Source organism: Lacerta agilis, chromosome 14 (assembly GCF_009819535.1).
Source record: "Lacerta agilis isolate rLacAgi1 chromosome 14, rLacAgi1.pri, whole genome shotgun sequence".
Classification (NCBI taxonomy): Eukaryota; Metazoa; Chordata; class Lepidosauria; order Squamata; family Lacertidae; genus Lacerta; species Lacerta agilis.
The window spans coordinates 41,585,850-41,601,858 of NC_046325.1; the positions used below are offsets into that span (position 1 = coordinate 41,585,850).

The window sequence follows — 16,009 nt, forward strand, 5'->3', positions numbered from 1 at the left end:
ATAGTCGCTCGTTTCACAGTGCTGTTTCCCTAATTCAAAGTATCACCACCTCACAGAATAGAATATAGGTCCCTTATCTCAAAACATTATTATTTCTGGTAAATACCACCAAAGCAAAACCGCAGTGTCCCATATGTTGGGGGCAAGAATGATCTCATGATCCTGTTCTCCTGCTGTATCTCCTTGGCAGTAGAAAGTGAGTTGTTCTGACTTCCTGCATATGTGGAGTTCTAGGCACTGATGCCATCAGTTGTGAATTCTGTTGACAAGCTGGCGATGAAATTTTAATTCCCTTCCTCCCCTTTTCCCCTTCAGAGGCGTCCCATGTCAAGCCCAACCAGAATTCCACGTCAGACTCCGACCTTATGAAATACAGGACAATCAGTCAGATCCCCCAGTTCACCCTCAACTTTGTGGAGTTCAACCTAGAGAAACACCGCTCAGGCTCTACCACGGAGATTGAAATCATCGCACCCCACAAGGTGACAGAGCGCACGCAGAACGTCACCGAAAAGGTCACTCAGGTATGTGGATTCCTCAGCGTTCCAACCACCTGGTTTAGAGTGTGAGAGCCAAGAAGTAGGCCAAAATGATACAAAATAAAGTGAAACAAGGAAGAATGGAGAAGATGTATCCTTAACCGCTTCAGCTATTAACCTAGTCTTTAAATATCTGGATTATCACCTACTTGGATGTGCAGGAACATAGGAGGGAAATGTGAGAGCACACAAGGGCCACAAGTTTAGATGGTGTTGGGTGCATTTGTTGTTGTTGTTGTTTGTTTGTTTGTTTGTTTGTTTTGGATTAGACAGCAGTAGAAAGATCCATGACTTGGTTTACTCCAGGGGTGGGTGAGGAAACCTTTGACCCTCCAGGCTTTGTTGGATTACAACTCCCATCAGCTCCACCATGCATGGTCAGGGATGATGGCTGTTGTACTCCAACAACATCTGGAGGGTCAAATGTTTCCTCACCCACCCCTGGATTAAGCAAAGCCATGGATCTTTCTACTGCTGTAGTTGCTCAATAGAAACTCCCATGTTCAGGGGCAGTGTATCCCCGAGTACCAGAAGCTACGTACAAAAAACATGGGCAGGGCCAACTTCATACTAACCTGCTTTGGTTCTTCCTGGAGGCACCCGGCCAGCTACTGTAGGAAAGAGGACTAAACTGAGTTTTGGTTTGGTCCAGGAGGGCATATCTTACACTTTTAATAGCTAGCAATGGCAGCCTAGTGGACTTCTCTCCCATTTGACCTCATGAGGTTGGTCTTAAACTTTGCTGGGCACATAGCTCCCCCCTAAACTCTTTAAAGCAACCTCTAGGGCATGGTGCTTTCTCAGTGCATTGACTTAGACTTTGTATGGGTTGGTGCCAGGGAGCAGGGAGGACAGGAACAGTTGCAGTACAGGAGCTGCTGCTAGGCAACAGGATTGATGCCTGATCAGTAGCGACACCAACTTGTCAATACTGGGTCATTAGCTGGCTGGAGGTGACAGGATTAGAGCTGACAGGACATTGCTGAAGGCTGGACAGAAAGGGCAGAGTCTATGAACGCTCCGCTGTCGTGGATCTGCCACAGTCATCATCATGCCAGTAAACACCAGCCATTAATTCTGCAGGCGAAAAAGGTTCTAGGAAGATGTCCCAAGATCCTTAGGTAAAGGCACCAGATCTTGATAGTGTGTGGGTCACACAAACTAATATTCAGTTCACATTGAGAGTCTTAGAGATCGCTCCCATCCCCAGCATTTGTGGGCTAGTAAGCATACAGGCAGTTTCGCTAGACAGCTTTTCTCAAAGCTGTGTGTGTGTGTGTGTGCTATGATATCACAGTGTGTAGCTTGCCAGTCTGCTGATTAGCAAGGAGCACAAAGAGCTGTTTGACAGTGGAATGGACTCCCTTGGAACGTGGTGGACTATCCATTGGAGTTTTTAAAGAGGTTGGATGGCCACTTGTCATGGACGAATTAGTTGAGATTCCTGCATTGCAGTGGTTTGGACTAGATGACCCTCAGGGGGTACCTTCCAACAATACAATTATGTGATTTTATGAAAGAAACAGGAAAGAATAGAAACCCTGTAGGGTGCTCACCATTTCACCAGTGTCTCAGTCTTTATTTTTTAAAGGGCGTGGGAGGAAGGCGCCTGTTCACACAATCATAGGATGTTGCTGCTCAACCCATGATGAGTCAGCTGGGTGCATCAGACATCATGTTACAGAATTATGCTTTCGGTACACTTTCCTGCTGGCATGGCAAAGGCCAAATTTTGCTCATGCTGGTGGATGCATAAAACGGGCAAAACTCTAGACTTCTCGGATGCGGAGATAGGTTTGAGAATGTCTGCAATTGTAACTGGCAGAAAGTACGAAGGTTTGGAGCTCATCTTGAAATGGAGCTGAAGAGTGTAGACAGGAGTGGCATTTGTAGTGCTTTCCTCAAACGTGGCCCCGACTTGTTCCCCGTTTGAAGAGGCTTTTCGCCGTGCCCTCCCAAAGCACATGAGCAAAACACATTTAACGTTGTGATGATTCTGCAAGGAGGTGTTGGCAGCTGGTAGATCAAACTGTGGGTCTTCCCTGCAAAATGTGTGTGGCATTTGTTTTGTGTGTTTTGTATTTCAGTCCATCCTGGCCACGTTTCACTAGGTGCATTCCTCTTAATAATAATAATTAAGAGGAAAAAGATCACACCGGATCCACCCTTGCACTGAAAGTTGGGATCTAGGGTAAACGTATGTCTGGGAGTGGCTGCTAAGACAATATTACACTGATTCTGAAAGACCTTCATTGGCTCCCAGTATGTTTCCGAGCAGAATTCAGAGTGTTGGTGCTGACCTTTAAAGCCCTAAATGGCCTCAGCCCAGTATACCTGAAGGGAGTGTCTCCACCCCCATCGTTCAGCTGACGTCCAGCTCTGAGGGCCTTCTGGCGGCTCCCTCACTGCGAGAAGTGAGGTGACAGGGAACCAGGCAGAGGGCCTTCTCAGTAGTGGCACCCGCCCTGTGGAACGCCCTCCCATCAGATGTCAAGGAAATAAACAACTATCTGACTTTTTAGAAGACATCTGAAGGCAGCCCTGTTTAGGGAAGTTTTTAATGTTTGATGCTTTATCATGTTTTTAATAATCTGTTGGGAGCTGCCCAGAGTGGCTGGGAAGGCCCGGTCAGATGGGCGGGGTACAAGTATTATTATTATTATTATTATTATTATTATTACTACTACTACTACAGGAGAGAGGGTCGTGGTATTTGAAGAGTTTCCAAAAGTACTACAAACTAACCCCTGCTTACCACATGCATGCAAGTCAGGAAGAGTGTGTGCCTGTGTGCCTGTGTGGTGTATTTCTGAGTGTGATCACAGCTCTTTCCCACCATTCTGGGGAGTGATGTAAGCAATCCAGTGTCTAGGCTAGGGAGCACTGCACCACTCCCCTCTCCCCTCCCTGAGTCTCGCTCCCCGGCTCACACAGGCAGCATTTACTTCCAACACACAGAGAGAAATGAGTCTGAAACTGAAGCTGAAGCCGGTGAGTGATGAGAGAAAATGGTTTGGAGGGGTTGGGTGCGTATGTGTCGGGGCTTAAGCGTTGTTCTTTACACAGGGAGGACCAAAAAACTTACAATGGAAGCTGGTCATAAGTCAGATTTTCAGGGGGGCAGGCATCCTTCATTTTCCATGCAAACCTCACTGCTGTTCTGGGCCCCCTTCTGCACAGGTAGTATAATGAGTTGTCACTATGCCAAGGCTCAGGTAGGCATCAGAATATCATCAAGAATTCATTGGTGGTGATGCCTTCCTGCAGGGTGAGACTCAGTGCAAAAGGACAAGGGACTAAAAAAGTCCTGCCCCACCGTCTGCCCAAACCCCCAGTTATTAGATTTGCGGGACTCCTCTCAAACCCCCGCTACTTATTTCTCTGCTGCGCGGCTCTCGCATTTTTCTAAACCTTTGAGCATTTGAAGGAAGACACTTGATGGGCAAAATAACACTGGGTGCACACTTCCTGTGGCATTTGCTGCAAACTCCTCTGTTTCACTCATTTTTATAGCATTGTGTGGATAATGATAGGGATGAGGGAGAACTTCGAGGCAGTTCACATTTAAAGGCAAATTTGTTCGTGAAACAATATGAAAGCCGAAACAGCCATCCTTCAAAATTCGCACTTCTCTGAATTTTGCAGTGCAGTTCTCCAGCGAAGTAATGTGTACAAACATGCATATTATTTGGGTAAAGTGTGCGTAAATATACGTGTACCGGTGAAAGATAAGATGTGGAGTTGATTTGTTTTGGGGGGAATTGCTTTGCAACATTGTGTATATCAGGCAAAATTGCATGCAGAAATTTGCACTAACATGCTGGAGAATTTTCATGAGGGCTTTGATAGAAGAAGAAATCCACAAACTGATTTGGAAATGTGGGGAACTGAACTTAAGGGTGGAAAAATGAGAAGCCGAGAGAAACCACAATTGACACATTCACTCATCCCTATATTGCAGCACACGTTTCCCCCCAATTACATAGGAAATTGCTTGTTGCGGGGTCAACACTGTGAATGTTATTTGGGTGTACATAGAGTTTATCAGTGGTAAACTCTGAGGGGAAAAAAAGAAGAATCCCTTTTTAGAAACTACACACACTGATGAGGAAGTTCTGCTTATTTCTGGAGGTGACTGAGGTAGAGGGTTTGGGAGTGGAATATAATCATCTTATTCATAGTATCCCTGTAGGTAATGCCGTACAAACCCCAGGAATGCCTTCCTTTTTCATGTGCTTCTAGAAGGATAATATTAGGTAGTGAAGGGGCATAGAGAAGATGCACAAGTTCTTTATGTTTCTGAAAGATTTAACCTGTTAAGAATGTTAGGAATAGTACTCCATAAATGAAAAAAAGAGCATTTGCTAAGAGGGCAAGGCAAGCTGAGCACTTCGGTGAATCTGTGTGCATTTGCAAAGAAGTGGGGAAAGGGTAAGAAGGAAGTCAAAAAGCAAAGACAAACCATTGATGAAATAATGCAATATGAAAACATTAGGAGAATGGAATTATGCCACCTGGGTGTTTACTTACTACTGGAGATGTTGAACATGCTGGTTACTGACATCTGACCGATACATACCCATACTAAAGAAAAGAAAAATGTCAGTAAAGAATAGAGTTTGTTTTAAAGGAAAATGAAAAACCATCCATTATTTTATTTTTTTTCAAGTCAATGTGGGGGAAAGAAAGCCGTAGAGTTGGCAGGCAGTTTAATGGGCAGTGGGGACCTTTGTGATGGCAGTACATTTCACAAGTTGTGCCATGGTTCTTTTATGGGATTTTTTTATAGCTGATGTTTGAAGTGGAAGACTAGCTTATCTCTCTTGCGCCATTCTTGTCCTGAATCCCAAAGTTACTTTTACCCCCTCCCCACCGGGTAAAGGGTTTATAAGTCTCTTTTCCTGCCGCATTAGTCTTGCACATCAAATACAGAATTGTAATTAAGAGAGAGAGAGAGAGAGAATCTTCCAAAACATCATGGTACAGTGGTGCCCCACTAGACGAAAATAATTCGTCCTGCGAAAATTTTCGTCTAGCGGGTTTTTCGTCTAGCGAAGCGGCAATGACAGCCGTGCTTTCGCTAAACGAAAAAAAAAGACGAAAATTTTTCGTCTTGCGAGGCATTCGTCTAGCGGAGCACCACTGTATCTTAGTGCTTTGAATGTGCAGGGTGAATGTGGCCTAAATGTGGCAGGCTTCCTCATTGGTGCATGTGTGCTTTTGCAGTCCTTCTGCAGCCGTTAAACTGCAGTTTAACCACAGTTATATAGTTACACCACAGTGCTTCACCCGTGCAGTCCCATATCAAGATCAGGGACTCTCATGTATGTGTTTATTCCAATTCCAGGGAGCATGGGTTGAAACAGTCAGTGTCTGTCTCTGTTACAGTGTGTCATGATGTAATTTCTCGGGCGCCGCAAATATACAGGGCACGAGGCAAACCTCGCTGAAATCAATATGAGCCTTTCAGCCTGCTTCAGTGATGTTTTTGTGTTCAGAATTTGGCTGACTCGTTATGAACACCTTGGATCTGTTGCCTGGCTTCCCAGACCTCCATGACTCCCATCTTCAGGGTTTGTCACAGCACTTGCGCACTCAACCTTCCCACTGCCTCTTGGAACAATTGGATTTTGGTCACTTTTTCCTATTCCGTGGCCCCTCCCTCAAGAGCCACGTAGTTGGCCTCTTGTCTCTTGATTGGTGCTTTCCTCTCAATCCAGAGACCAGTGATTGATTGGTTTTGATTAATCTCTACCAGGCTACCAAATGCCCTTTGCAGTCCGATGTCTCCTGCATATGTGTGTATGCTTGTATGAGAGACTGAGAGAGGAGCCATCTCGTTTCCATGGATGGGATCTGAACTTGACTGCAAACCCAACAGGGAGAAGTTATTTTATTCTTGCTGTATACCGGAGGAATAATCTACCTGCAAAATGCAGTGCAATGCTGTTGCTTCAGCCATTGCAGTGACACAACCTGTTTCTTAACATCCAGCAAGTTTTGTCACTCAGTATTTTTGTGTTTTCTTAAATTAATACTTAGGCTTTTCATCAGACCATGTTGCCACTGCAAGGAGGGCTTATGTTCATGTTGAGAAGGATAGGATTTTTCCTAGTGCTCTGCACCACCCTGGTTTTCTTGCATATGTAGAGCAAAACAAGTCTCATCGGGTCCAGGGGTCCAGTGGCATAGCGTGGGTTGCCGGCGCCAGCAGTGGGTAAGCTGCTGATGCTGCTGGAGGACCCTCCACTACAGCAAGGCGGGGCTATGGTGCACTGCCTGCCTGCCCACACAGGGGGGTGCTCGGCTGGCCGATGTCGCCCTTGGCAGGCAAATCCCCCCAATGCCTGCAAAGAGGAGTTCTGGGCCAAGCCACACTGGGATCAACTCTTGCCTGCCTACTTCCGTCTGTGCCCATTCGCTGTGGGCCTGAGCTGCTCTGCCACCTTCACCAGGGCAGGGCTCCCCTTGGAAGCTGGGGCCTGCATGGGGGCGCCTTGTTGTTCCCCCTCAGAATTTTGCACCCCGGGCCATGGCCCCCTGCCCCCCCAGTACACTACGGCACTGCAGGGGTCACTCAACCATGAGTTATAGTGTTGCACCAGCATATCAAAATACCCAACATGTGCAACAAATCAAGATGGCCTTGCACAAGTAAGATGTGTGCAAAAATAGGTCAGGATTGGGGGGGTAGAGGTAGTCATAGAGGATATTCTAGGTTTTTGGTATTCTTGAGTAACTAATCGTAAGCAGACCATCCCTCTTGTACTCATGCATTAATGTAAGTTCTTTCATTCTGAAGTAAGAGGAAGGCAGTATTAAAAAGTAAAGGTTAGCTGTGTTGGCCCGTAAGAAAAATTTGTATGAAGGCAAGGTACTACTGTTTCATCTAGGGATGCAGGCAAACCTGGGTAGCAACTGGTATTCCCCCAGTGATGGGGAATCAGACATAGTTATGTTTCTTCTTCCCAGTAGGACTTTGTCCAATTCAATAACTGCACAGCACTAAAGGAGCCTCTCCTGGTTGTCTGCTACCTCCTCTCGCCTTCTGCCTTAAGACTCTTACAAGAGGCAGACTCTTGGCATTATGATACTGGTCAGGCCCCCTCTTGAAATGACCATGCTGTAAAGTACTGGTGTAAATAGGCGAATAAACCATATTTCTTAAAGCTACAACAGTCTCTGCCGTGTCTCAATCCTCCAAAGCAGGGGTCAGCAACCTTTTTTAGCCGTGGGCCGGTCCACCGTCCCTCAGACCATGTGGTGGGCCGGACTATATTTCTTTGGGGTGTGTGTGTGGAAATGAACGAATTCCTATGCCCCACAAATAACCCAGAGATGCATTTTAAATAAAAGCACACATTCTACTCACGTAAAAACACCAGGCAGGCCCCACAAATAACCCAGAGGTGCATTTTAAATAAAAGGACACATTCTACTCAAGTAAAAACATGCTGATTCCCAGACCATCTGCGGGCCGGATTGAGAACGTGATTGGGCCACATCCGGCCCACGGGCCTTAGTTTGCTTACCCCTGCTCCAAAGGAATACAGACCCTGGGTGAATGCCTGGGACCTTGCCACCACTAGGCATAAAGAGAGGGAAGCACCCAACTTCTGTAACAGTATTCATGGTCAGAACAGCCTGGGGTTTTAGCAGTTGGAGATGGAGAACACTGCTGTGTGTTCCTTGTGAACTTCCTGTGGTTTTCCCAAGCAGGTTGCTTTTCTTAGAATCTGACTCCTAGCACTTCAAGTAAATTCAATCAGGAATAACTTTATTTAGGTCCACACTGCCTTCCTCCTCTCACTCACCTCTACAGAAAGTTCCTTCTCCAAGTACTTCCCTGGACCCAGGAACTATGCGCACACGTCTATAGGATACAGACCATGATGGGCAAACCTGTGGGATATTTCAGAAAGGTTTGCCATATGTGCTTGAATAGCAGCAATAGTTAGGTTAAATGATGTTTGCTATACACCAGGCACGCCCAACAGGTAGATCGTGATGTACTAGTAGATCACTGGATGTCTGTGGTAGATCACTGCCCCCCCAAGAAGCTCAACAAGTTTGGCTCCCCCAAAAAAACCTCAACATTTTTGCCCTGGATCCCTTAAAAATGTGGTTTTCTCCTCCCTAAAAAAAGCTCAACAACTGTGACCTGAACCCCCCAAAAGGATGGCTGTCTCTTGGAAGTTGGCCACCCCTGCTATACACCAATTCCTTGGGACTTGGCGTTTCCCCTCTCCCCCATCTCCTGAGCAATAAGAGGCCACAAATTAAGCCTTTAAAATAAATGGAAAACATGGCTTTTTAATAGTATTATAATTTGGTATTGTATTAATGTGGCTTTTAATTAATTAAATAAATTATTGAACAAAACTAAATGGAAAACAAATATTATTTCACAAACCCACCTTAGACCACTGCATGACTCACTGTCCCAGCTGTTGTTAGCACCTTAAAAAAAATAATGCAATCTAAAATTAGGGCTGCTTTTAAAGGTTAGCAGGAGTTTTGCGAAGGGTCTGTGGAACTCACTTTTGAGCTCTTGAGAATTTGGAGCCTTGAGACAATAGGCAGAGCTTATAAGCTTGCTCGCTGTTGCAGGAAGGTAGGTGCAATCTCTTAAACTAAGGAGAATGCTTACATTTTAGGAACCTGATGACAGAGGGCCCATCCAAGCGGTTTTCCTCTCATATGCTTTCTAGGGCTGGGTTCAAGTAGTTGTGTCTTTGCCCCACTGCTTTCCCCTGGAAAACCCACAGATTATTGCTAAATTGGAACAAATTGCCATCCGCGGAAAAACCGATTGCTGTTTGTTGCAGTTCAACGCTGAACCCCAGGTTTTCCCCAGGGCAGAGCAAAAACAAGGGTGGATGAGCCCTTAAATGAAAGGTTTGTTTTCACATGGGAGACTTAAGTCAGGTTTGCTGGGATTCTAACAGGAATGATGAATCTATACTAACAGGCATGTTGCGGTGTTAAAAGAAGACCCACCCTTTGCTAAATCCTTCCTGGGTTTATACGCCAAGCTGGACTGTTGGAGCAACGGGTGGCCATGCCTCCACCCAAAACTTAAGTACCTTCTTCTAACAGCACAAGTGCACTGTCAGGCTTCTGGGAATCGGATCCCTCCCCCAGTGGCAGTAAATAAGTTGATCAAACGAAAGGAGTGTTCTTACCAGTTAGTTTCTTTAATAATCACAGCGAGAGACAAAGGAATGCATGTCTCTCTAGAAATGGCGTTGCTCCCAGTAAAGGTTCACCCCCCTCTGTCCCCCTTAATCTATGCCACTCCTATGTCGGGTAATCTGAGCTTGTTGCCGCTGCACTCTCTGTTCTATCACTCTCAAAGCCCGTCTAGTCTTAGGCGAAGGGGGTCAGGAATGCTTTCCAAGGACACTGAATCTGCCAGCTGCCTCTCTCCAGGTGTTTCCTCTTCTAGCTGCTCAACCAGTATTTCCCAGCTTTTCCCCTCTGGACTATGCCCCTCTGCAAACCACTGTTCTAAATCAATACTGTCCTGCCCTTGGGAAGGTTCAGGACAGGGGGGGGGAGCCTTTCACCATTCCTCCTCAGTCCAGTCCCTGACACACACACAAGCTGCTACTCCTTCAACACAGAAGTTGTGCTGTTCCTGCCTCTTCAAGTCCCTCTTGGTCCTGGGGGACAGTGGGGGTGGGGATGAAGGGGATTACGTTGCCCCCTCCTCCAGGCACCATCTCTCCCTCCTAGGGCACCTTGTCCTCCCTCCCCCATCTCTGACTGCTCAGACCCCTCCCCATCCTCCAGATCCGGTTCCTGGCTCATGGGAGGCACAAAACCCCATAAATTGCTACCTCTTCCACCGACTCCGCAGAGCCCTGCCAGTCCCTGGCACTTCTGCATGAGAGTCAAACCCTGTCCATTCCCTGCCTTGCTTACAAGAAGCACCAGCCCTCCCGTTAGGCAGAGGGGGGCTGTTGCCTCAGGCAGCAGGTGATGGAAAGCATGGAACAGCAGCGAGATTTGGGAGGTTAGCACTGCGTCTCCTTAGCTAGCCTGTTGCTCCTAGATACAGTAGAAGGCACTGCTTTGTCACCTCTTCTTAAAATTCAGCTAAGTCCCATTGGTTTTTGTGCAAGGAATTGGGGCGGCACCGTCTTGTCCACCTTCGGCAGCAAAATGTCTTTGAGCTGGCCCTGTTTGCAAGTAGGCATTGGGCTCACAAGGACGCCTTGTTCCAGAACTGTTCCGTCCTCCGGAAGGGAGGAGGAGGAGGAGGAAGGAAGGAGGAAGGAAGGAGTGGTGCTGTGACATCAGATGCATTATGATGCTCCTGGTTGGATGCAGAGCTCCCCTGAGAAAACATCCTGTCTTCTGTTTGGGCTCTTAAATACTCATAGAATTATAGAGTTGGAATGGACCCTGGGGGTCATCTCGTGCAACCCCCTGCAATGCAGGAACCTCAGTGCAAGTCCCCCATCCAAATCAAATCAAATATCTTTATTGTGGTGCATAGACCCACAAAACAGTTTCAAAACAAGATACAGTTAAAACAACCAAACAGGCAAAAGAGACCGAGGTAGTCATTTTGTTATGTCTAGAGCATGATGGTTTTTGTTTCCTGCGACCTCCGAAAGAAACGTTGCCACGGTCAGTGTAATATCATTTGACCTATCCTCTGGAAGATATTTAATATGGGAGGCTTCAGATTTTCCCTGCAAATTTGCTAGTAAGGATTTGATCAGTTGATCCCTTGCTTGCTCATACTGCCCACAGTGCAGTAGGATATGTTTCATGCTGAGCTATCCACAGGGAAAGAGTATAAGAGAAGCAGGGTCTGGTATGGTTTCAAATTGGATTGATTGCATTTGAAACCATACCAGACCCTGCTTCTCTTATACTCTTTCCCTGTGGATAGCTCAGTCGGTAGAGCTTGAGACTGCAATCTGAGGGTCTTGGGTCCAAAGGATTCCTGCATCGCAGGCGGTTGGGCTAGATGACCCTCATGGTCCCTTCCAGCTCTACAATGATATGATTCAGCTATCAGGAGGTCTGCTGCTGAAGCCTCCTTCTTTCACACACTTTGTTATCATGACCATAGGCTGTCAGCAGATGGTCAGAGTGTCCTGTAAAACCCATGATCTTCCAAACTGAGATCACACTTTGCAGGGACCTGGCTGGACATCCTTGGCCATTTCATTTTGAAATGTTGGAATACCGCACTTTGGGATTAAGCTAACATTGCCTGTTGCTTCCCAGCAGCATGTTCTGTTCTGAGCTGCGCATTAACTCCCCGCTCATGCCGTTTGCCATTGATTCATATTACACTTAGCGCATTATTTGAGGACAGTTCAGTAGAAATCTAACAGCAGCTTATAAAATATTGTTGCATGCTGCCTCAGTCTTCGAACAGTGCGAGAGTCCCGGGTTCCAAGCAGTTATCCAGGGTTCATGTTTCCTTTTGGAAATGAGGCACAGCAGAGACTGTGATGTCTTTATGATATATGGTTTATTTACACACACACACAACCTGAGCCTATGATGGAGGGGTTTGCAGCATCAACCCCCCAAAATGGTCTTGTTTCTCTCATAGCCACAGCCTTGGATTCAGTCAGAGGTCAGCCATGGCTTGCTCTCTGCCTTTCCAGCTTGCTGCTTTTTCCCTCCAGCTTCTAGCTCTCATAACTGCAAACTCTGCTCTAAACCCCAGCTTTTACCCTGCTCACTAACTAAATGAGCACAGAGCCCTCTTTCCTTTTGTTCTCTGAATGGCCCATCACCCAGGCAATCACCTCAACAGGAAGCTAGCCTGGCTTACATATTTACACTTGCTGGATCCAGGGGTTCAGAAAGCTAGCCTGGCTTAGTTAGCTTCTAACACTTATTGGATCCAGGGATTCAGCACCCACAAACTTATACCACTATATAGAGCATTGATGCACTTTACTGCAGGCATTATAGGCCTACGGTAAAGCAAGAACCTGCACAATTACTTTCATGGGTATATACACCATAAAAGCACAATTAAGTTATTAAAATTAGTAACACCTTTTTTACTTGATTGGAGTGTTCTGTCTTGACACCCCCACTTATCAGAGCGGATATGGACTTGCAAGGCAAGGTACCCGATAGCTAGTGGCAGCTGTATAGGATGTGGAGGCAGTGGTGTAGCTTGGGGAGGGGCAAAAAGGCGGTTGCCCTGGATGCAAAATTGTTAGGGGTGCAGGATTTCAACACCCAATGCTGCCTTAATACAGCTTCTCCATGTGAACCAGGAAGTAACCTATCCAAACAATGAAACAACTCTTAATTTCACCTCTGTGGCTGTGAGCTCCTGGGTGACGCAGATGCCGTTAGGCATACTCCAACTGTTTTCCTCCCTCCCACCCACCCCACTTCACCCAGCCCCGGGCATTGGCAACCCATGCTATGCCACCGTGTGGAGGTGTGTCCAAAGTCCACTGCCTACCACAGCCAAGGGATTCCTCACCAGAAGAGGACCAGGATGACCATGCCTTACATCAAGTCTGGGTCAGGCTACACATCGGGACAAGGGTCCTGCAACAAGAGCTAGGAGGGGCTGTTCACACCCAAGGTGAGTTCTGCCTCTGACTTTGAGGCTGAATGGGTGCCCAGCCCGAGGGACAGTCATGTGTTAGGCACCAGATGGAAACCAGGCCCATCTGGACATGTACCCAATTACAGGCAAGGACCCATCCAGATTAATGGTCTTGGGAGTAAGGCCCTTCTCTCAAGGAGACATCTGGACGGAAGGAAGCTGATAGTAGTCAGCTAAAGGTGGTGATGTGGCTGCAGCAGCTCCAGTTCAGAAACCCCAGGGCTGGACAAGCTGCGGAAGTGATGGTTGTGTATTAGCTCTATCTATGCCTGGCCTGACTTTGTACTGCTCGGTGATGCAGGTTGTGTGTGCTGGGGCTGTTTGCCCCCGTCATGAGTTCATTGGCTCCCACCATGTGGCACCTGCCTATGAGTACCCTCAATGGTTGTTGTTGTTTTTGTTGTTGTTGTTCAGTCGTGTCCGACTCTTCGTGACCCCATGGACCAGAGCACGCCAGGCACGCCTATCTTTCACTGCCTCCCGCAGTTTGGCTAAACTCATGCCAGTCGCTTCAAGAACACTGTCCAACCATCTCATCCTCTGTCATCCCCATCTCCTTGTGCCCTCCATCTTTCCCAACATCAGGGTCTTTTCTAGGGAGTCTTCTCATGAGGTGGCCAAAGTACTGGAGCCTCAACTTCAGGATCTGTCCTTCATGGATCACTGCCTTGTCGTGGCGAAGGGGCTTGAATAACTCAGGGAAGCTTTGAGCTATGCCATGCAGGGCCACCCAAGATGGACAGGTCATAGTGGAGAGTTTAGACTAAATGTGATCCACCTGGAGGAGGAACCGGCAAGCCACTCCAGTATCCCTGCCAAGAAAACTCCATGGACAAAGACAACAGGCCCTCAATGGTACAGCCCCGGAATGATTGACACAGCAGCAGATGTGACAGGAGCCGGCTATGTGGGAGTCATCCTCCTCCCAAGCAAGCACTTTGAACTTCCTGGATAAGGAAATGGACAGTTTTCACAAAGTTAGTTTGCTCCTTGACCTCACTCTTGTGTGTCTTCGAGCATTCATCAGTTTATTTCACTTGGCAGGGATGCAGGAGAAATATGGGCAAGCGAGGAGAAAGGGAGAGCCAGGGGCTGCGCTGCAAAAGGAGCATTACCCTGTCAGTTACGTTATTGATTTTTAAACATTTATAAACTGCCTTCTGTACCGATTCCAAGGCAGCTTGCCTCCTTAAAAGACCATCAATAAACGCAGTGCAGAACCAATAAAAACAAATTACAAGAAGGGCAAATTAAAATACAGCCATGAAGTCAATAAGCAGAACAGTTCTCAAGGCCAGGTATCAATAACTCCCTGTGGCCTAGGTGAATAAAGACGCTTTCAAGAGCTGGCAAACAACGTCCGCACCCTCTTTTATTTCCAGGCTTGGCAAACCCCCAGATTGCACTCCTACACCAAATACCTGGAGAAGTTCTGTGTTCTGCAACTTTTGAACGTACTTTCTTTGACAGAAAATGTCCTTGCTGGTATAAATACAGTGAGTGCAAAACTATTAGATGTGAAGTTAAATGCATGATTGCATTTGAGAAGTCTAGATTTTTGCAGTGCAAGAGAAGATGATCAGGACCACAGTGCATGGTGAGAGGATTGAATACTTTCTCTTGCTGTCGTGTTCCCCATGAAAATCTACCCCACCCCACCCCAGTGATTTATTAGTCCTGGAAAGGAACTTTCCATTGGCACTTCTGGGAAAACCCCATCTGGGCATCGGACAGGAGCCCCTTCTCCTGGATCCTTTCAACAGGATATCCTTAACCATGGAGGGGCAAGCAGAAGCTACAACTTCCCCGCCAATCAAGACTAGGCTTGCCCAATGCCTGTCCACCTTACAAAGTTGTGACGATTGCTTTGAGGTAGGCGTAAACCCAAATGGCAGTGCCAATTTGCCAGATGGGGGAAATTCCTGCCCGGCCCCTAAAACAGGCAACCGACATCGTCCATAGCAAGGTCGTACCATCCGCAAAAAAAAAAAAACCCTAATCTGAGGGAGGGTGGGTGGAAGAACTGGCACGGCAAGAGAGAGGGCGAAAGGCCCCACAGGCCAGGGATTTATCCTTGCCCTGAGCGCAGAGCCAAGCGCTGTTACTGGTCAGTTGTTCCTCTGCCCAGGCCAACGCCCCCAAATTCATGCTGCCATTGACTGATTTAGTGGCAGGAGGATGATCTGGCCTGCCATAGACCAGTTCACAGTGAAGGCCCCGGGCCCACCTGCAAAGAGGCGCAAACGGAGTTGCAAACAATCAAACGCCTATCAGGGAGATGTGGTAAAATGGAAGCCATCTTGAGGCATGCCTGAGTCAATCACCTGGCTGTTGGTCCAGGCTACTACCTACAATGCCTCAAGCGTGTTTCCATGTTTCCCCCCAACTTTTTCTCATTAGAGACCATGGCAACCTTTTGTGTGCTGCATCTGTGTTGTTCCACATTGCTAAGCTTTGCTTCTGTGCATGTGGTTAGACGGTACAGAAGAGTTCGTATTGGTGGCTAGGACACAAATAACCCATGGTATGTTTTTCGTCTGCCTGCTATCTTGACTGTAGCCTCTTGAGGCTGTATATGGTCAGGGTGTTTGTCACAGGAGAGAGATCTGGGTTCTGTTTCTGATTATCATTTCCTTTTTCCATCTAGGGGAGGTTTTGCTTTCCAGAGAGGACTTTTAAAAAAAATGTATTTTATTGGTTTTTCCACAGTAAAACAGTAAACACAAACAAAACAAAACAAAACAAAAGCATGCCAATTTGTCAGTTACATCCAGAGAGAACATTCCCATCTTCCAGGAGTGAGATTTGAAACCAGATTGGGTTGGCCTTCCCTAGTGAGCTATCAGTGTGATCATAGGAGCCA

General features: G+C 46.9%; 1 protein-coding gene across 4 annotated transcripts in view; it reads left to right on the forward strand.

The window, feature by feature from the left end:
- The window catches only part of KCNH6 (potassium voltage-gated channel subfamily H member 6), a 114,242-nt gene that overhangs the window by 72,655 nt on the left and 25,578 nt on the right, over positions 1-16,009 (forward strand). For all 4 annotated transcript variants that reach the window (XM_033170342.1, XM_033170345.1, XM_033170343.1 and 1 more), the window contains one exon: positions 316-524. In XM_033170342.1, coding sequence (XP_033026233.1) covers positions 316-524 — 209 coding nt within the window. The remainder of the gene's footprint in view (positions 1-315; positions 525-16,009) is intronic.